At 47.3% G+C, this 20,712-nt stretch overlaps 1 protein-coding gene across 9 annotated transcripts in view; it reads right to left on the minus strand.

Annotated features, from left to right (window-relative positions):
- TNRC6A (trinucleotide repeat containing adaptor 6A) overlaps positions 1–20,712 on the minus strand; it is a 142,734-nt gene that overhangs the window by 57,144 nt on the left and 64,878 nt on the right. For 4 of the 9 annotated variants that reach the window (XM_019649826.1, XM_019649822.1, XM_019649824.1 and 1 more), the window contains one exon: positions 2,584–2,671. The exons of 4 other annotated variants lie outside the window; for them this stretch is intronic. In XM_019649826.1, the coding sequence (XP_019505371.1) occupies positions 2,584–2,671 (88 nt within the window). Of the gene's footprint in view, positions 1–2,583; positions 2,748–20,712 lie in introns of all 9 variants that reach the window. One more of the 9 variants, XM_019649827.1, reaches the window with a different exon arrangement.

Raw genomic sequence — 20,712 nt, forward strand, 5'->3', positions numbered from 1 at the left:
CTGGAACCATGCGGGCGGGGAAGGAGGGAGGGAAGCGGAAAGAAAATGAAAAGCTGTCACTTAAGAGTTGGTGAGCAGCCAAATGGCTCCAACAATCATCATTTATGTGTTAAAGATACCGACTTGGTGATTCAGAGACTGGATGTGAAGGAGTCTAAAGATGAACTTGAACAGCTAGAGCCATTATCTGTATGTTACAACTTAAAAGTAACACTCACATTTCATATTTTAAAAACACAACACTCAGAGAACGCATCCCAGCGACGCCTCCCTTTTCCTGGAAGGTCCTCATAAAGAGGTCGATTCCGCAGAACCACGTTTCATCGTCAGAGCCCGTAGGCTCCTCTCTAAGCACTGCGCACACGCCTGACTGCACAGCTCATCTCAGACCCATGGAAGCAGGGTCAGCAGGGCCTCCCCAACACCCCCACGTGTGGCCAACCACTGATGGTACGTGAAGGAGCCCCACCGCCTCCCTCAATGGCTCTAAGTTTCTTAGCAGCTCTTTTTAGTACATTAATGGTCTCCACACCACGGAAGGAGAATCCGATAAGCCTCCCTCCTACCTTACACTTACAGAGGAGACAACCTTTTCATAACAAGTCCTGAGCAGACTCATCAGATTGCGAACAGGCCCCACGGAGGCCCAGGCACAGTCGTCCTATGGACAGTGGGTGTCTCTCTCACAGTGCAGTGGTGTGACGTGGCTTTCAGACACAGGAGCCTATGCCAGACCCTAACAATGACACTTCCTGATGCATCTGTCCCCAGCCACTCTATGGCTGGGGTCACCTGTCCCCTCAGCCTTGATGCTCCAGTGCTTAGCGTCCCCCACCTCCCGTACCTGATCACGTGCTAACCTACCACGCCCAGAGCTGAAATGTGTACGTCCTCACTTAATGCCCTCGGCAGGCTCTTGGAACTGGGGCAAAAGGAGTGTAAGGAAACCAACTGTGCCCTGGGCCTCTGGGAACAAACAGTTCAGTTCCCACAGCATCTCATCAGCACTGTGAGGAAGGCATCGTCGGGGACCAGTGTGTATCTCTCCTCCCTTCCTGTGTGTCCCCAACCTGGTTAACAGCTCCCAAAATGGACTCAGTCACTCAGTCTGGAATCTAAGGCTCAATGGAGGTCCCTCTCCCTTCAGATCTTTTCAGTAACTTCTGTGGATCCTTAGAACAGTCCCTTCGCTCGCATCTCAGGGTCTAGTTTCCGCCCCTTCCAATCTATTACAGTTCCACAACTTTCCGGGGGAAACCCAGTGGCCAAAACCCCGTGAAGAGCTGGCAGCTACCACCACCCTCTGGAAGCTCACCCCGACATTTATGCCCTTGCCCTGCGCCCGCCCCCACCCCCACCCCCCAATACACACACACATACACACACACACACACACACACACACACACACTCTCTCTCTCTCTCTCTCTCTCTCTCTCTCTCGCTCGCTCGCTCGCTCGCTCACTCACTCACTAACACGAAGCTATAGACTTCGTGTTTAACATGAAGCCTCTGAGGTCACTCTGCATGGAGTCCTTTTCTCGGCTCCTTGTCCACTTGGCTCACTCCTATTCTAAGAACACGGTGCCCCTGGCCTGTTCCAGGCTGAGGAAGCACTGCTCTCTGCTCAGACAGTCCCCGACCCACCAGTTCTGTACCCACTGTTTCTCCCTATGAAGTGACATGGAAGGAGGGTGCTGTGGTCTACATCCAGCTCCCAACACGCTGCCTGGCACACAGGGGGATGTATTGAAACCTTAAGTCATAGCTTTCCACTAGAATACAGAAATGGGCTGGCATGTCACTGGGTCTATTTCAGAACATTTTTAAGGTCCCTGAAACCCTGACCCCACAGAGGATGAGCGTCAGCTTAGTTAACTGTCATAAGCCTTTAGTAGTAACTTGTAAAAATCTTTATAATTATGGGTGTAATCTTTTCATTTTCTGCAATTTGTACTGTTTTAGTTACAGTTTCTGACAACGTACTGGCTAGAGATCTTCTGCAACAAATCAGTCCAGGTACCAAATAAAAAGGGAAAAGGGAGTTGAGATTCTATTTCCGATCGTGTGGTTTACTGTTTCCTTTATTACTAAATTCCTGTATTACTTTATTTCCTATTGTGTGTATGTATCATATCATCTAATTTAATTCAATCCTCCTTTTACAAAATGCAAGAAGCCTATGGCCCAGAGAGGCTGACTAAAGTCCAAGGCCACACTGCTCTGTGTGTCACGTGGGGGGTCAGGCTCCGAACCCCTCTGTGCCAACTCCACGCCCTGCCCACCTCCAGAACCATGCCCTGGGCAGACCCAGCAGTGGCTAACTGAAAGATCAAGACCTACGGGAAGCACTTACCTTTGAGAAAACGACTGGCAAGATTAAATAACTACACATTGAATTAATTAAATTGTACACACTTGGCAAGTTACTATATATGCATATTCAAAGACATTAAATATTAAAGTGAAACTCCACTAAAGTTAAAACATTAAATCAAAGGCTTTAAAAAATCCAGAAAGAGTAACTCTCTTTTTAATCTGTTTAAACTGCTTAATATAAATAATGAGCTTATACATATACTACCTTCTTTTGAGCAGCCTCCTTCTTTTTCTTGTCGTCTTTTTTCTTTTTCTTTTCTTCCATCAACTGTTCTTCCTCTTGCACTAAGTTCCTGAACCACACAGTTGCAGTTAAGTTTCCCGAACGTATTAGGAGTAAAAAGCATGTAGCACACATTCATTTTCACTCTTATTGGAAGTAAAGACAGGGCAAATTATTCTTTCATCATTTGCTGAATAAACACAAACTACAACCTCATTCTAACGGTACAGCCACCATACGGTAATCTTCTCTAGGAAGCCACAAGCAGTAGGTAGAGCTTTTATCTTAATGTCGCATCAAGGAAGACATCCTAAAATGAGCACACGGGACACTGGGACACAAGTCGCTGCCTCCAGCTCTGGGACCAAGCGACATCCCGAGCCAGTCAACCAGTTAGCAGTGGCCAGTGGCAGTGCCTGGAAACCCCCAAAATCCTCTCCTGCCCAGGCATCTGGGGTGTCTTTGGCTTTCCTCACTCTAAAACGCTTTCTAAGTATTTGTAGAATACAAGTTACTTATACATAGATGATGCTTTTCAGCATTGCGATCACTTCACCTTCTATAAACATTCCCAAGTATTCTAGAAGGACGGGGAACAACAATGCTCTCATTATGTAAGTTTCTTTCAGTTCTTCACATCTCAAATACTCAAGGCTGTCAACAGACCATCTGGATCCGGACTCTGCACTGACACGGAAAGTGTCAGCCTCCTCCTTTCCACTCTGCCTGACTTCACGGGAGGAAGACAGGGACTAAGCCTGCTCAGGGCTGGAGAGTCACAAGAGCAAACTGAGGGAGCTACAACGCGCACCAAGTCAGCACAAGAGCAATCTTAAAGGAACGTGTGCTGTCCTCCAGGGCTCAAGAGCAGCTTCAAGGTCACAGCTGGGAGAGCAGACGTGGGGCAGACGCGCCCCGAGATTAAGAAGGACACCTACTCAGCCTCTCCATGCGGTCCCTCCCCTGCCTACACAGCCACAGTTGGCAACCGCATTTGAATCCAGTAAAGCCAGAGAAACTCTCTCTAAAGCAACTGAGCCTTTGGGGCACTGGAGGGGGCCCTGGGTCAAAGCCCTGCTGTGGCAGAGCCGGACCCTCCCTCCAATACAGCCTAGAGTGAAGCCCGCCAACAACATCCTTCATACCAACTGCCGAACCTCGGCCTTCCTGTAAAGAGGGGAAACCTACTGGGAGCTGGGGGGAGCTCACCCGTTATCTGCACTGACCACAGTGGAGTCTAGACCCTAAACCTTCATGCAGAATATCAACAGACAACCCCAAATCATGAGATACTTGAGGAAAATCCACACATACAGAGAAAGCTCCTCACTCTGCCCTTGGGAAGCTTCCTGATGGGGCATGTGGTGTACCAGGCAGACCAGAAGCGTTCCCGGGGCAGGAACTGAAGCTATGAGAAAGGCAGCAGGTCGGTCAGAAACCGCAGGGGGGCTGTGTAGGCAGTGACACTGCACAGGCTGACGGTGGCTTTGCCGGTGGACGGAGGCGGACAGGGAAGCGCTAACGAGTGACATTATGTAGCTTGACAATCACTTAGCACAGTGAGGTCTGCCACGGCTACAGCCCCTTGTAAGTTGGGAGGTGAGCAGGGTAACTTGCTCTATTTCATGGCCATTTGCTCCATGCAGAGCTGCCAGGTGGCTTGCGGAGCAGTGACACAGACGGATGCCCACAGCAACACGGCTCACTTACTCACGTTGCCACCTGGAAAGGTAAGGATCGGGCAGCCACAGCAGGCGAGGGGGGTGCAATCAGTACACAGAGGTGATTAAGTGGCACCTCTGTCATGTCACGTCCAAAGCAAACTCTAAGACGTCACCTTCCCCGGCCTCGGTTTCGGAAGTTTTCGTAAGGATTAGGTGACAAGTGGTCGTTGGGCACAATGCCTCCAGTCGGCACCCATGCCTCATCAGGGGCCCTGTCACCGGTTTCTCAGTGGCGCCCAAGACTCCTTACCCCACCTGCGCCATGATGCTGTGGGCACTTATGCAGAAACCTCCGAACTGTTTTCTGTGGGTCACAGACAGTACTTTCCTACTCCTGTCCTGAGTCACTGCTATTTTACTCTCCAGGATGCTCCCTTACTGGCTACCTGGAATCTTTTCTCCCTTCTCAAAAGGCTTTTTGATAAGGTTAGCAAGTATTTTCCAGGCCAAAAAGGGTCTCTTTAGTACTTAAAAGATGTACCACATTTCCTCTCAAGGAAATACTACAGTATCAGCCGACGCTGCAAGCACAGGGGAAGACAAGCTCTGTCTGACACTCTCTTCCAGGCCGCTTACCCCTCTTCCCACACCTCCTCCTTCAGAAAGCCCACGGGGGAAACATAAACACACCACCTGGGCCCAAGCACTTCAGGGTTCAGATGCAAATGCTAGGAGAGACTCCCTTATGCCAGCCGATTCGCGCGCTGGGGGAAGGAGTGGGGCTGGGGGGTCAGCCAGGACTCAGGGGCGCATCTCTGGACACACGCCCACCAAGCCCACACTGCAGCCGGCATCACTAATCCCGTGAGGCCCAGCGGCCGGAGCCCTCCACTCTGCGAGCCCCAGACCTCGAAATGAGAACAGACCTCCGAGTGGTCACAGCGTCAGTGGCCGTGCTGGGTGCTTGACGGCTGTTTTCCTATGTCATGGGCACCTTTTCAAAGATGGCGGGTAAATATATTTCCTTTTACAGATGAAGGAACCGAAGCTCAGAAAGGCTAAGTGACTTCTCCAAAGCCGCCCAGCTGGCGCAGGACTGAAATCTGCTTCTCAAAATCAGGCTCTTCCCTTCCCCCACTGCACGCAGCTCCCAAGGAAAATGCCGGAATCAACACTTTTCCTTCGGCCAGGTTAAATGGCTCATCTTCCTGCTTCTATCGTTGCCCCAGACTGTGTGCCTCCACGGTCCTTTCTGATTCCCTTCCACTGATAACAGAATGTACAGCAGGAAAGACAAAGGATCCGAGTTCCACGAACCCTGCGGGGTGCACTCAGGAGCAAGAACAGGTAAAGACTCCCAGACAAGCCCTGGGCCGCCCCGGTGTGCACCAGAGGCGGGCAGGCCTCGCTCATCTCGAGAGCGCAGTTTCAGTATTCTTATTATGTGAATGTCTGTGGGAGGGTGATGTGGGAGACACAACTAGGCCACGACTTGTAAGGTCCCCACATTTGAGGAATTCAACAGCTTTAAAGGAGAGAGAAAAATAGGGAGATATCTAGAAAGCTATCAGAAATGAGCAAAAATGTCCTTTAAAAAAACTCATCAGGGGGCGGCCAGTTAGCTCAGGTGGTTAGAGCAGCGCAGGCTCATAACACCAAGGTTGCCGGTTCGATCCCCACATGGGCCAAGAAGCTGCACCCTCCACTACTAGATTGAAATAACTACTTGACTTGGAGCCGATGGGTCCTAGAAAAACACAGTTCCCCAATAAAATTTCTAAAAATAAATAAAAACTCATCAGGAGTAATGGCAGATGCATGAGAGTACATAGTAAGCTATCGATTGTGTAAAAAGGCAAGAAAGAAGATGCGTATTCATAGTTACCTGTATTTGTATAAAATGACTGAAAAAACACCTAAGAAACTAAGTGATAGGGGAGGGGGTGTGAGGGGGACTAGGAATTAGGGGGACCAACCACAGGAAGGGAGATCTCACTGTGTAAACCTTTTGATATAAATTTCTGAGCCATATGCGTAAGTATTAAAAAAATTAAATATTAAAACTTTTTTCAAGTATGAACATTAACTGAGTGAATTTACTATTTAAAACGTGAAAGGCTGTTCTGTTTCTGGTTTGCTAGGAGAATCAGTCACGAGTGCATGCTATATTTTGTTAGATTTCTTTTCTGTATCTATCGAAATGGTTATATGATTTTGGTCTTTTGATGGCTGATCTGATTAACTGTACTGATGGGTTTTCTAGTGTTGCACCAAACCTGCATTTGCTAGTATAAACCCAACTCAGGATTATTTTTTCATAAGTTGATAACTTTTCTTTCCAATAAACGCAAACTAAAACTTTACTACTATACCATTTTTTTTTAATTTTTATTGGGTAACAGTGTGTTTTTTCCAGGACTCATCAGCTCCGAGTCAAGTCGTTGTCCTTCAATCTAGTTGTGGAGGGGACAGCTCAGCTCAAGATGCAGTTTTCAATCTAGTTGCAAGGGGCGCAGCCCACCATCCCATGCAGGAATCGAACCGGCAACCTTATTGTTAAGAGCACGTGCTCTAACCAACTAAGCCACCCAGCCGCCCCTACACCATTTTTTTAAACCAATTTAATTGGCAAAAATGTTCAAGAGTAATAATACCCAGTGCCGGCAAGAATAGAAGTTAAGTGGTTCTCGTGTATTGCTAGTAGAGAACTCCTACAGCTTTCTGGAAAGTACTGTGGTAACGGCTTTACAATGGAAGCTGTCCCTATTCTAACAGCCACCCCACTCTCCGGCATGCAGCTGACAATAAGAAAGCTCAAGTACCCCAAGCCATTTCCCAAGGGCTGAAAAGCAGAAAATCTGAATGTCCATCAGCACAGAATGTCCTATCAGAGAACAGCATACTGTAGTGAAAAGGAGTTCACCTGTTCACAGACATGAAGGAATGTCCCCAACATATTGTTAAATGGAGAAAAATGCAAGGTGCAGAACTGTGAATGTCATCCATACTTTTTTAAGTTGTCTGTTTATATAACTTTATACAAATGTAGAGGAAGACAAGGAAATACTCTCCTGAACTTCGAACATCCAAGTAACCTCACAACTAGACTAAGGATTTAAAGAAATTTCTAAAAGCATCTCACTATTTAAAATGTTATGGTAAGCCTGCATTGTTTTTGTAAATTAGTACAAAAAAATGTTAAACACTATCATGTCTAGGATTTGCTTTCAGTCCTCCAGGTCTCACCCCCACCCCACCCCAAAAAAAGGAAAAGAGGCAAATGAAACAGAACTGACAACATGCTGGCAATTGCTGAAGCTGGGTGAGGAGACGTGGGCTCCTCATTCTGTTCAGTTCTATTTGTGTGTGTTTGAAGTTTCCATAACAAAAGACAAAAACAACACACACCTCCACACCAATGATGAAAGGTGGCCAGACTGGAAATTGGAGAAAAAGAAGCAGGTGGGTGCCGACCAAAGGTCTTGGGAGCAGGAAGAGCTGGTAAGGCCAGGGTCCACCACGACAGCAGGACGCACCTGGGACCTGCACTGTCCTTCCCAGCCCTGCTCTCTGTGATGTCTGCCCATCAGGTTTCCCACATTCCCACCGGGACTCGCATGGAAAGTAATCACTCCCAAAGGGTGTTCTTCTAAACTGCTGTTGGAAGCAGGGGCTAGTCAAGCCCTCTGCTGAGCCACCCGGAGTATCTATTAACATTCAGTGTCTCAATTCACTGTGTGTATGGCCCATAGATTCCAATCTAAGCCTCCAGAAAAAGCATTGTACAAAAAACAGAAACAAAACCCCCTGCAAATTAGCCTACCAGCCAATCAGTGGGGAAGTCAAACAAGCCGCACGGACTCGTACCGTGGAGTTCCACACAGCAGCTCAAGGGAAGTGGGGGCCGTAGACTTCCCTGGTGTGCTGACAGAGCTGACACAGCAGGTCTGAGGCCATGGGCCTGGGAGGGGACTGCGAGCTGGTCCCGGCTGGTGTCAAGGAACTCGGACTTCAGGGAGGTCCCCGCCATCCATTCCCGAGCTGATCCCAGCCATATGGGTCATGCTGGAGACCGGCTTTCCTTCTGGAGCCTGGCGTGTGGGTTCATGCTGGGCAGAGGGTGCCTAAGTGACCAGCTGCTGCCCGAAGCCTCAGGCCCTGACTGTGGGGCAGTGTTTGTTATAGACATTTTGCACACACTGTCAAATTTGATGCCCAAGGAGTTAAGTGTGGCCTGTGTGACATCACGGGGAAGAACTCCTGGCAGCCTGCACCTAGCTTCCTTTGGGGTTCCGCCCCGTCTGCCTTTTCCCTCTGCTGATTCTGCTCGGGAGGCTCTCGCCAACTTGAATCTTAGTCAGGAGTATGTCTAAATGCCGACCGAGTCCTGCGAGTCTTCCCAGTAAATCGTCAAACCTGCGGGTGGTCTTCGGAACCCCCCCAAAACAAACACAGATTTACAGAGAGAAAGCATAGGACATACTGCTGAGTCACAGAGGTCAAGGTCCAGATTGCCAGATCATGTTAGAAAAACAAAAAGAAAATCCCGTTAAAAAGGCCAAGGTACCTGGCTCAGCTGATTCTGCATCCAGGTTATTTAATAAGAACCTGCACAACGTTTAATCAATCAACCAGAAAGCACGTACTTAGGGACTCCTACAAGCCGAGCAGTCTGCGGTGCACAGACAACCCAAGTGGGAAACGTGACTTTCAACTACAATTCTATGGGAACCACCACTGAACACACTTAGATAAGGACACACACGGCCGTGTGCTAGGGGCCGTCATCCAGTGTGGGAGAGGCAGACGTGCCTCCAGAAGGCTTCCAGGAGCAGGAAGAAGTTGAGCCGAGTCTTGAAGAATAGGCAGGGTTTCCAGCGAGAGCTGGGCCTTTTCAGGGAAGGGAGCTCACGGCGACCTGGGCATCGCCGAGCACGGAGACAGTCAGCATGGCAACCTCAGAGCCCACTGCTGATGTGGGTGAAAAACAGGAGGAAGACGCTGGACAGAAGCAGAAAATCGATCTGCTAAATAAACAGGGTGAGGAGACCTGCGGTCACCCGAGTCGATGAGTGACGTCCAGAGCCCTGATGGTGGCAGCAGAAATGAAAAGCAAGGACAAATCCCAGGTAACCACAAGAAACGAGAACGGCTGACATTATTAAAAAGAATGACAAAAGGGAGACATGTATTAATGACAACTCCAGGTTTTAGAAAGCAAAACATTTTAAATGGCGAAAGTAATAATGGGACAAGGGGCAGATGTTTCTATCCTGCTTCAGAAAGGACAACACGGGGCCCTTTTTCAGAAGGCCCCGCTAGCCCGTCAGTCAGCAACGGCCCGCACGCCAGCTCACCGGCATGCAGAAGCCAGTGTGCGCTACAAGCGAGTTACAAAAATACACTTCACATCTTCTGCCAAAAAATGTCCTTCGCCTACTTTTCCCCTTACGCTTTCATTCGGTTTTCTCCCAGCCCTTCTGCTTCCTTTCTCTAGCTGCTTGCCGACACCCCATTCTTTTTTCCTCCTCTTGTTCTCCTACACCGAAATTAATCACCAAATCCAGCCGAGCAGCACACAACAGGAAGTCACTGGTAACTGTGAAAACTCTAGCTCACCAGATAGGAGAAATGGAAACCCAACTGCAGCAAAAATAGCCTAGAGTGAAGTCAACGGTTTGGATAAGTTTTTCAAAAACTTTGGCAGTGATATAAAGAGAAAAGTAAAAAAAGAAAGGTTCTTGGATTTTTTTTAAAAAAGGCTCGTACCTACTTGGAGGTAGAAAGGGGTTGAGAGAGAGAAAAGTATCAGAGAACGTGTAAACGGATGGGGTAACACGGGAAGCTAGCTTACAGTCACAGGTAGTTCATATCCATAAATACTGAAGTAGTTAAATAAAATTGGTACACTATAAAGGAATGCAACGCAGCTATAAGACAGATAAAAAAGGTCTCCATGTTCTGGTAAGAAAGGACGTGGAAGGTGCATCGTTAATTGGGAGAACAACACTAAAGTTCAGCATCCTACCTTTGTGTTAAAAGAGGGGGACGATACACTTAAAACTAATAAAAATAATAATTGTCAATGTAGAAAACGGGGGGGGGGGGGGGGGACGACGACGACGAGGTAAGAACATATATCCCCATGTGCTTGTATCCACATAAAAAATTGCTGAAGCACACCCACGCTGACTCATAAAAGAACGATTTGTGACAGGAACGTAAGGCGACAAGGGGACAAGAGCTAGGGCGGCAGCAATACCAGGTATTTCCAGGTAGAATTTGATTTGAAGCATGAATCATGGTGTCAGCGAAGCGTCAAAGGGAAAACAGGAAAGGTGGCAGTGAGGACACAGGAGCTAACAGTCGGGATCTCTTCAAAAAGAAGGAGTTTGAGTTCCAAGGGGGGTTTCCACTAGCCTCATAATCTGAGCAATAAAATACATAAGTCCCCACTTACCATTGTGGATAGTTCCTGCAACTTTAAGGGGAATGGTACAGCAAAACTAATGTTACCACAGGCTGCTTGATATAAACAAGAGTTAAGTGCCCACAGCATCTCATCAACATTATAATGGAACGACGCTATTGGAGGACTTGCTGTAATGCTAGCAAAGGATTACAACCCACGGAAAAGCATGAGAATCCATGAGTCCCTTCTGACACGAATGAAAGAATGAATGAATGAATGAATGAATGATGGATAGATGAATGAACAGGGTCAAGGGAAAGACCTGACAGTAGAATGTCAACTCATGTAGAAAGAATAACAGACTTAGAAAACCCCTATTTGACAATCCATTGATTCACACAAGAATCTTGATGAAAAACAAGGTATCTACATAGTCTCAAAGTCCTCCCAACAGTATCATTAGTAATTACAAAGGGAAAACACAAACTTTACAGCAGCAAAACCGACAGGGACCACTTCCATCAAGCACAGCTGAAGCTACCAGGACCAGTGATGGGACAAACGGACACCATGGACCTGCCGATTCGAGGCACTGAGCAAACACACCAGTTCTATGCTATCTGCCAAGAAGGCACCTGAACCTCTCAACAGGTGGAAACGTCACACACACAGACTGGGAGACATTCCACCAAATAACTGGCCTGCACTCTTCAAACAATATCCAGATCTTCAAAAACGGAGTCTAGGAAACCGTTCCCGGACACGGGTAACTAAACGAATGCGGAAACGAAACGCAGCCTGTGTCCCTGGATTGGGTCTCCGACTAGAAAAGCCCTCTGATTTGCTCTAATGGCACTACTGAGACAATTGGCAGATTCTCAGGTGTGTCTGTGGATTTACCAATGTTACTTTCCCAATTTTGATAATGGTACTGTAGTTATGAAGACAATGTCGTAGATTTTAGGAAATAAATATTTAAGTTTTTAGGGGTAAAAGGACATATCTCCAGGTTACTCTCAAACAGTTCAGATAAAAAACAAACAAACAAAAAACGTAAAGAGAGAGAATGATAAAGCAAATGTGGTTAAATGTTAACACCTGAGTGACATAGGTGTAGGATATACAGGAATTCTTTGCTCTATTGCAAACTTTCTCTAAGTCTGAAATTATTTTAAAATAAAAAGCTAAGGTTGAAGACATTTGGTAAAATTAGAAATTTTAGAAAATAAATGCCCCACCATAGTGACAAAAGCACCCTACAGTTTACAAAGCATTCTGGGATATTATCCACTTTGAAGCCACAACCCTGCAGCGTGGAGCTGGTGTGACTCCGCTTTGACAGAGAACTCAGGGATCAGACGTCTAAGCGACTTGTACGGCACACAGCAGTGGTGAGGGTGACCCCATCCGGTTCGCTAAACTGCCCTCCTACATTCTACTCCTCTTGTGAAGTTGAACTTAATTACTAGTTGTTTTTCAATTCATACAAACCTCAACCTTTACCTCTAATTAAACAATGCTCATTTTCTAATTATTTCAGATGTTAATCTCACTCTTTCAAATAGAACTAATTGCAGCTCTGGGGACAAAAACCAGTTCTACTGGTATTGTCCTCCCCAGCACTGGGCACTCAATTCAACGCCCACTCCCACTCCCCTGCCCGCATGAACCCTCGACCCCATCACCACCACTGAACGCGCACTCTTCCCACACGCTGCTTCTCCAGGGACCAGCTACATCCAAGCTCCGATTCAAACGAGCATCCCCTGGGCAGCAGGGCACGCAGTTAAGAGCGGTGGCTCCAATGCCAGAGAGAAGTGGGCTCGAGTCTCAGCCCACTGCCTGCCGAGTCAGCACCCTATTCAGTGTCTCTACAGCCTTCGTCTCCTCACCTGTGAGAGGTCCGTGAGGGCTTGTTGTGAAGATTAACGTCGGTGATGCCAGGGAAGTGCTTAACAGACACACGTTGGTGTGCACTGCTGTTAGCTGCAAGACACAAGGTGCAGAGCTGCACTAGGCTGAGGGGAGTGACAAAGAAGGCTGCAATCAACCAAGGAGGAGAGTGGGGGAGAAAAGAGAAACAACACCTCTTCAAACAGCTGTCATCAAGAAGACAAGAGGTCAGAAGTGCTGGCAAGGACACGGAGAAAAGGGAACCCTCATGCCCTGCTGGTGGGGCTGCAAATGGGAGCACCTACTATGGAGGGCCCTCAAAAGCTCACACAGACAGCTGCCATTGGCCCAGCAAACCCACTTCTGGGCGCACATCCAAAGGAAATGAACGCAGGATATCCAAAAGAGAGCTGCCCTCCCTTGTCTACTGCGGCATTACTCATGACAGCCGGGATGTGGAAACAACCTAAGTGTCTGTCAACGGATGAAGGTGATGTGGTACAGACACAATGGAATATTATTCAAGCAGGAAAAAGAAGGAAATTCTGCCATTTGCAATAACATGGATGGACCTTGAGGGAGCAATGCTAAATGAAATTAAGTCAGAGAAAGGCCGATACTGTACAATATCACCTATATGTGGAATCTAAGAAGCGGAACTTGTAGAAACAGGTGGTTACCAGGGGGCAGGGCGACTGGAAGACATTAAAGGGTGCAAACTTTCAACCAGAAGAGGAGTAAGTTCCGGAGACCTAGCACAGCAGGGACTACAATCAATAATGTATCATATGCTTCAAAGTTGCTCAGAGACTAGATCTTAACTGTTTTCAAGAAAAAGAAATGGTAACTGTGTGACATGACAGGTGGTAGCTAATGATTTCGTGGGAATCAGACTGGACTATTTAAATGTATCATCACATCAGCATGCTGTAACCTAAATGTACACAAAGTTAGATGTCAGTTATACCTCAGTTTTAAAAAAACACTGCCACACAGAGCAGCACCCTAACTACTGGGGATAGAAAAGTGAATGAAATTGATTTTACTTGTTAATCATACCTTTAAAAGCTGGAAAACATACAAAAAAGTGAAAGTGGAACTAAATATATAAAAATGATTATTATAGCAGAATGAGGTAGCTGCCAAACCAACAGCTCCAGACCTGATTCCAGACGCCAAACCAGCCACGCCAGGTACCAGGTACCCAAAAGAGACAAAGAACGCAAGGAAACTACAGATCAATAACGGACACAAAATGTTCTGACTACGAACACAAAAATCCTCAACAAAAACCAATAAATCGAATCTAGCACCATGTAAAGAGGACAATACACCAGACTCAAGTAGGGTTTATCCCAGGAATGCAAGGTTGGTTTAACATGAAAAGCAATCAATATAACACAACATATTCATAGAACGAAGGGAAAAAACTGCATGTTGATCTCAGCAGACACAGAAAAAGCATGTGACAAAATCCAACACCCTTTAGACAAAAACACTCAAAGTGGGAACAGAAGGAAACTTTTTTAACTTGATTAAGGCCACCTACGAAAAGCCCACAGCTCGCATCACTGTTTACGTCTGTGCGCTTTTCCTCTAAGATTAGAAACAAGACAAGGATGACCACTTTTGACTCTTGTATTCTTCATTGTACTGGAGAGTCTTGTCAGAAGAATAAATGAAAGGCACCAAGACTGGAAAGGAAATTAGAAAATGATCTCTATTCACAGATGACATGATCTTATTATATACAAAGTCCTAAAGTGCGCGTGTGCACACATAATTGTAAACACTAAACGTGTTCAACACAGATGCAGGAGACAGATGTCACACACAAAAATCAACTGTTTGGTATGTTACAATGTGGATGAAACTTGAAGGTATTATGCTAAGTGAGATAAGCCAGGACAAATGCTACAACATTATGATCCCTCTCACAGACTGTACACAGAACATTCACGTTCATAGAGACGGAAAGTAGAATGGTGGGTGCCAGGGGCTGGGGTCGGGGAGGATAGGGAGCTGATGTTCAATGGGCACAGAGTTTCAGTTTTATAAGATGGAAACACCATGGAGTTAGATTGTGGTGACGGCTGCACGATAATGTGAAAGTACTTGATATCACTGAAATGTAAACCCAAAAGTGGATAAGATGGTAAAGGGGAAGTATCAAAATTGATAAGCTTTGTGCTTCAAGGGACAACATCAAGAAAAAGTGAACAGGCAACCCACATAATGGGAGAGAATATTTGCAAATCGTGTATCTAATAAAGGACTTGTAGGGCCAGCCAAGTGGTGCGTTGGTTAAGAGCTGGCTTGGGACGCCAAAGGGCCCCAGTTCGGATCCCACATATGAGGTCCAGTGACACTGCCCTCTACAGCTAAGATGGTGAACAACAGCTCAACCTGGAGCTGGGCTGCAGTGAGTTGCCATGGGCTACCGTGTGTAGCCAGCAGCCAGCGTGAGCGGCCAGCAGCCGCCGTGAGCGGCCATCCAGAAGCCGGCGACTGATCTGCCTCGCCCGGGAAGAGTGCAATGAGGTGCTAACTTGGGCCAGTGAAGCAATGTCCTCCACAACTAGACTGAAGAACACAAGGACAGCAACTTGTCTGTTCCCCTTCCCCAATTCCCCAATAAAATCTTTAAAAAAAAAGGACTTGTACCTACACTAAAGAACTCTTACATAAAAAGTCAACAAATAAAATATAACCAGATTTAAAAATCAGCACAAGACTTGAATAGCCATCACTCCAAATCAGATACCCGAATGGCCAACAAGCACACAGAAGGATGCCGGGCACTAGGGAAATGCAAACGAAAGCGAAGTGAGATAGCGCTTCACCCCCACTAAAATGGCTGGAATCAAAAGAACAGTAACGAGTATTGGTGAGATGTGGGGGACGTGGACAGTCACACGTGGCGGGCGGGAATGTACAGCGGGGCAGCCGCTGTGGAAAGTCTGGAGGGTCCTCCAAACGTTAAACACAGAGTCACCCTTTGCCCAGCAACCCCACTCCGCGGTCCAGACCCAGGAGGCCCGAAAGCACGCATCCACATGGACACGTGTACACGAATGTTCATGGTGCCGTGTTCACCACAGGCCAAGTGAAAACAAGGCTAGTGCCCACCCACTAGTGGAAGGACCACAAAGTGTGCTGGAGCCTGACAGCGAAATATTTCTCACCCATAAAAAGAATCAAGCGCTGGCACACACTACAACATGGATGAACCCTGAGAACACGTTGAGTGAAACGAGCCAGACAGAAAAGGCCACATATTGTATGATCCTATTTATATGCGTGTCCAGAACAGGCAAACCCGTAAGACAGAGTGTAACTAGCAGCCGCCAGGGGCTGAGGGTGGGGTGGACAGGGAGTGAGTGCCAGCAGGCACAGGGTTTTTGTTCAGGGGGCAGGAAATGGCTGAACCGTTCTGGAATCAGGTAGTTGTGATGGTCGCACAACTCTGTGAGTATACTAAAAACTACTGAGTCATGTACGTTAAAAGGGTGATTTTTATCTAGTAACTAAAGCTGTTATAATAACTGAGGGAGAAAGTGGAGGAACATTCAGGGGAAGAGGAATTGAGGACCGGGCGAGAGGTAAGGGATAAGCTGAGCACAGCCCGGAGTTTGGGCTTGAATTCCGGGGCCACCGGGGAGTCAGCAAAGCTTTCTAAGAAACAGTGAGCGACAGGCTCCGACCTGTGGCCTGAGAACGATTAACGTGCAGGGGTGCAGGTGGCACACTCTGCCCTCTCTCGTTCCACGGCAACACTCTCACTCGTGCCTCATCACCCAGGGCTCACAGCGGAGTGTTACATACACCCTACCTCTCTGACATCCTTTGAATGGCTAGCTATCAAACAGTGAAGCAATGCTTCAAAATACAGTTAAAATCAGTGGACACTGAAGCACCACACAGCGCTGTTTCCTTGTGTTTTAGAGGGATACTTCCAAAAAATAAAAGAAGAAGGGACCCAAGTCAACGAAACACAGATGTCAAAACTATAAAAGTCTGCGTTGTCACGGAAGCAAGTGGCTCAGTCAATGCTAGCTGACTCAAAACCACGTGAGAACAGCAAAGCAAGTGACTTGGCTTAATCCTGTTTGTTGTTACACAAAATCCAATCAATCACTGTTTGCAGAAAATACCCTGTAAGGTTCAAAGTATAAAATTCCTCCACCAGGCTTCAATCTGTTTTGAACATTCCATGCGGACAGGAGAGTCGGCTGAGTCACCGCCACACAACACACTACAGCTGAAAATTCAAACTGCTCTGCCCTGGCTGCGAGCGGAAAGACGCTAGGACTTCCGCGTCACAGCCAGCTCAGCTCACAGACTGTGCCAGTCGTTTAAAAAATAGGACCTCCTCAAAGGCAATTGCAACTATATTGATTTTCATGTTTGTTTGTTGTGGGTTTTCTTTTTTTAAAGAGAGAAACTTTGTGCCTTGGTGGAATTTTACTTTCTCTCTTTAGACTCTGAAAATCTCCCTTTTCCTGACACTATTCAGCTCTTCTGACATCCTCCCTATAACACAATGTTTCTTAATCTTCGGGGAGCCACAACCCTCTGAAATCTGATAAATGCTAAGGACCATCTCTCTCTCTCTTTCTTTTTAAAGCACACGTTCAATTTTCAAACTACCTCATGCCATCTAAGGTCCCTCTGTGGAATCCAGGACAAGGAGTCCTGGTCAGGTGGCACAATGCCATGCTAACGCCAGTGGCATTCTTTTCAAGAACGCATGTCCCGTGTCCAGGCCCTGCGTCACATTCTTACCAGGGCTGTGGGTTTATCACTGGTGAATGCTGAAAACAAGCAACTGTGGCATCCAACAAGGGAGCTGCCTTCAGAACAACCTTCAAAAAGGCTGCAGTCATTATAATTGGTCAATTTAAACATGAAGACCTGTGATTACTGTAACCTCAGCAATTGAAGTTACAGCTCAGTTTAAACTAATTGTTTGGCACCTCCTAAAATAAAGGAACCAGTGAGTTGGTGCGAAGTACACACACTGGGTAAACTTCCAGTTAATTTGCTTTAAAATGTGTGTGGGGGTGGTGGTGAAGGGGGGGGTGATGCACTGAGAACACACACATCAACTCTGTGATATTCCTGCCAACGTGGTCTACCCTGAACCTAATCACACAGAGACTGCCAGACAAATTGCAACCGAGGCCTGCAAGGCCGGTCTGCACGATTCCAAAATGGCAGTGTCCTGAAGGGGGTAGCCGACAAGGAACTGGCCCCAGGAAGGAGACGACAGACACCTGAACGCAGCCCTGGATTAAGGAACTCAAGGAAAAGAACAGATGTTTAAAAGGATGGTGCTGGGACAACGGGGCAATCTGACTGTGGACTGAACAGCGCAGGCAGCTACTTGGCCTCCCTCTGCGTGATGATTTGATGGTTGTCACACAGAAAGCCTGTGTTCCTGGGAGCTGCCTGCTTAGGGTTGATGTGGCACAACAAAATAAACGTGGCCAAGAGCAATCAGTCAACCTGGGCAGAGGCAGTTGTTCATTGCACCATTCCTGCTACTCTGCTCAGGGTTCGAATGGTTTCTTAAATTGTAAATGGGAAGTCATCTGCTCAGACTCTGAGTGACAGACGTGTCCTAACTCCTCCTGAGCAGACGGCACACTGCATATACCTGCATCAGTCTGTGTCTCGCGGGCGGACTTCTGAGCTCGTCACAGAACACCACGGGAAAGGACCAACTCCTATTTGCAGACCGATCTCAGATGCCCGCTCACAAGAGGTTACAGAAAGGCACCCGGGTTTTTTCACGTTTCTGTTTAAAGTTTCCAGAGGGTCGTTACACATTTTAAAGTTAATCTTAGTTTGTGATTCATTTATTCTATCAACTTATTTACCACACGGCTGCCCAATTAAGCCGGAAAGAACCCTATGGATATGAACTTGTTGGCCACAGACCATATCACAGGAAAGCTACAGAAAAGCTTAACAAAATCAGATAACTTGTTTTCCAGATAGAGGTTGATGAACTGCAAGAGCAGGGTCCCCCTAACTGGGAGGACCTAGCGCCCTGGTTTCTGCCAGTTGTTCCTCGTCCCATGGAAGAGTGTCTCAGATGCTACATGATACGGTATTACAGCATCTTTAACAATATTTTCTTTATGACGGAATTTAATAGTTGGTTTAGGAAGAAAAAAAAAACCCCAGCATGACACAAAGCCGGTAACTTCTACTTTAGACAATATACACTCCATTACAGTAAATTCATTACTAGAATGGGCACAAAATATAGCTACTTGTTCTTACATTCTCAGAAAGGAAGGAGAAACCAGGCTCCTGCTTTTCTATTGTACAGTATGAAGCCCTGGGGCTGGAAGGCCCTGCAGGGAGAGTCCCCAGGCCCGTCATTCGTTAGAGTGGAACTTTCACTACATTCCTGGCTCTGCTGCAACCATCACTTTCTTGTTTGTAAAATAAAAATAAAGGAGTCAGAGTACCGACTGGTCTCTAACCTCATGGTCCAGCTCTGAATTGAATACTCACCAATTCCACAGCTTTGGCCTCCCAAATATTTTTAATTAGATCAGCTCAGTTAGATATTTTTTACAACTGGAAAAGGTAACTTATCTTCACTCCCCAAACTCCGATTTCTGTTCTGCCCTCTGTTCTGTTCAGAGCCTGGGTCAATCTCCCATTCGCCCAAGACGGAGAGCCCTGTGTGCTCACACTGCTCTCGGCCTCCTAGGCCCACGGCCCACATATCTCACCTCACCTGTATCTCACCTCGCCTTGTCTGCCACCACTCCACTGCAGGCCGTCATCGGCTCATGCCCAGACAGCTAGTTGTCACTATTCTCTCACCAATTTGCCAAAAAGCTCCCCACTAACTACAGATTTGTGCAAAAAGTCCTCAACCAGAATTCCAGACCTCTCCACCTGCCCCCCGCCGCCCCCTGCCAGCCCCGCTGCATGGCTCACCGCCACCTCAAAACCCCCTTCCTGCATTTCATGCCTTTGTGTCTGCTGCTCTCACGCCGCCCTTTTCGCTGCCTTTCTAAACTGATTCCACTCTTTAAAGCCCAGTTCAGTGGTGCTCGCCCCATCTAGACATGATAGCTCCCTCTTTTGAATGTTTGTGACACTGACATAGTGACAGCTTTGATGGCCAACAGTGAAGAGAGATAGTTTACCTAGGCTGGTAAACTAAACTGACCTCTTGTGCCAATTCTGTGTACCTGGCACTGGCTACCTGGCACCCTGTCTTGGGGATTCGTAACTTAGCAGAGGGCAGGAGAATGGCAGCAGGACTCGGACATTCAGAGACTAGAGCTCCCAGCCGAGGGTTCGCACAGTGGGACCAGGACTCCCACGGTATTAAAAGGCGCTTCAATTAATTGGACATTTAAAGATTGGACACTAATATGGCTATCTCAGGAAATATGAAGATCTAGGACAGATGTTCTCAACTGGAGGTGATGCTGCCACCACCAGGGAAATCTGGCAATATCTGAGGACGTTTCTGATTGTCGCAAATGGTGGGGAGCGCTACTGGCAAAAGCTGCTGACCGTCCCACAATGCACAGGGCAGATGACACAACCACAGATCATCTGGTCCAAAACGTCCACAGAGCCCAGGTCGAGAAACTGTGGATCTATGGGTTCTGCCTCCTCAGACATTCAAATTTTTCAAGGCAAAGGAGTGAACAAGAGACAAGAGAGCCTGAGGCCTGACAGCCAGTCAGTTACCAGTACTGCGGCCTCCTGCAAGTTACGTGCCTCCAAGTCCTCGTCTATAAACCAGGGGTTATAACAGCCCTGACCTCACTGTCCCAGGGATCGGGCGACTCCATTTAAGGTCTTTGGGAAAGTGTGCCAGGTGGACGGTAAGCACTCAATACATTTAGTTACTTCCATTCTTCTCCTCCCTGGTGAGTGCCTAGCCTTGCATTTGGAACAGAGAAGACGCTCAAGAAATGTTCACTAAATGAATACTGCCTTGACTTCCTGGGGGTGGGGGGCACAAATGGGTCAAGACAGACATACTCTCCTTATGTGGGAAAAGGGAAGCTTAGAGCTCCAGGTGGGCTTGGACGGGAGCATTTGCCCACCTGATCAGGTCTCCCTGCTCCAAAACTCTGAACCTGAGGAAGGGTGTCC

This window comes from Hipposideros armiger, unplaced genomic scaffold (genome assembly GCF_001890085.2).
Source record: "Hipposideros armiger isolate ML-2016 unplaced genomic scaffold, ASM189008v1 scaffold_135, whole genome shotgun sequence".
NCBI classification, from domain to species: domain Eukaryota; kingdom Metazoa; phylum Chordata; class Mammalia; order Chiroptera; family Hipposideridae; genus Hipposideros; species Hipposideros armiger.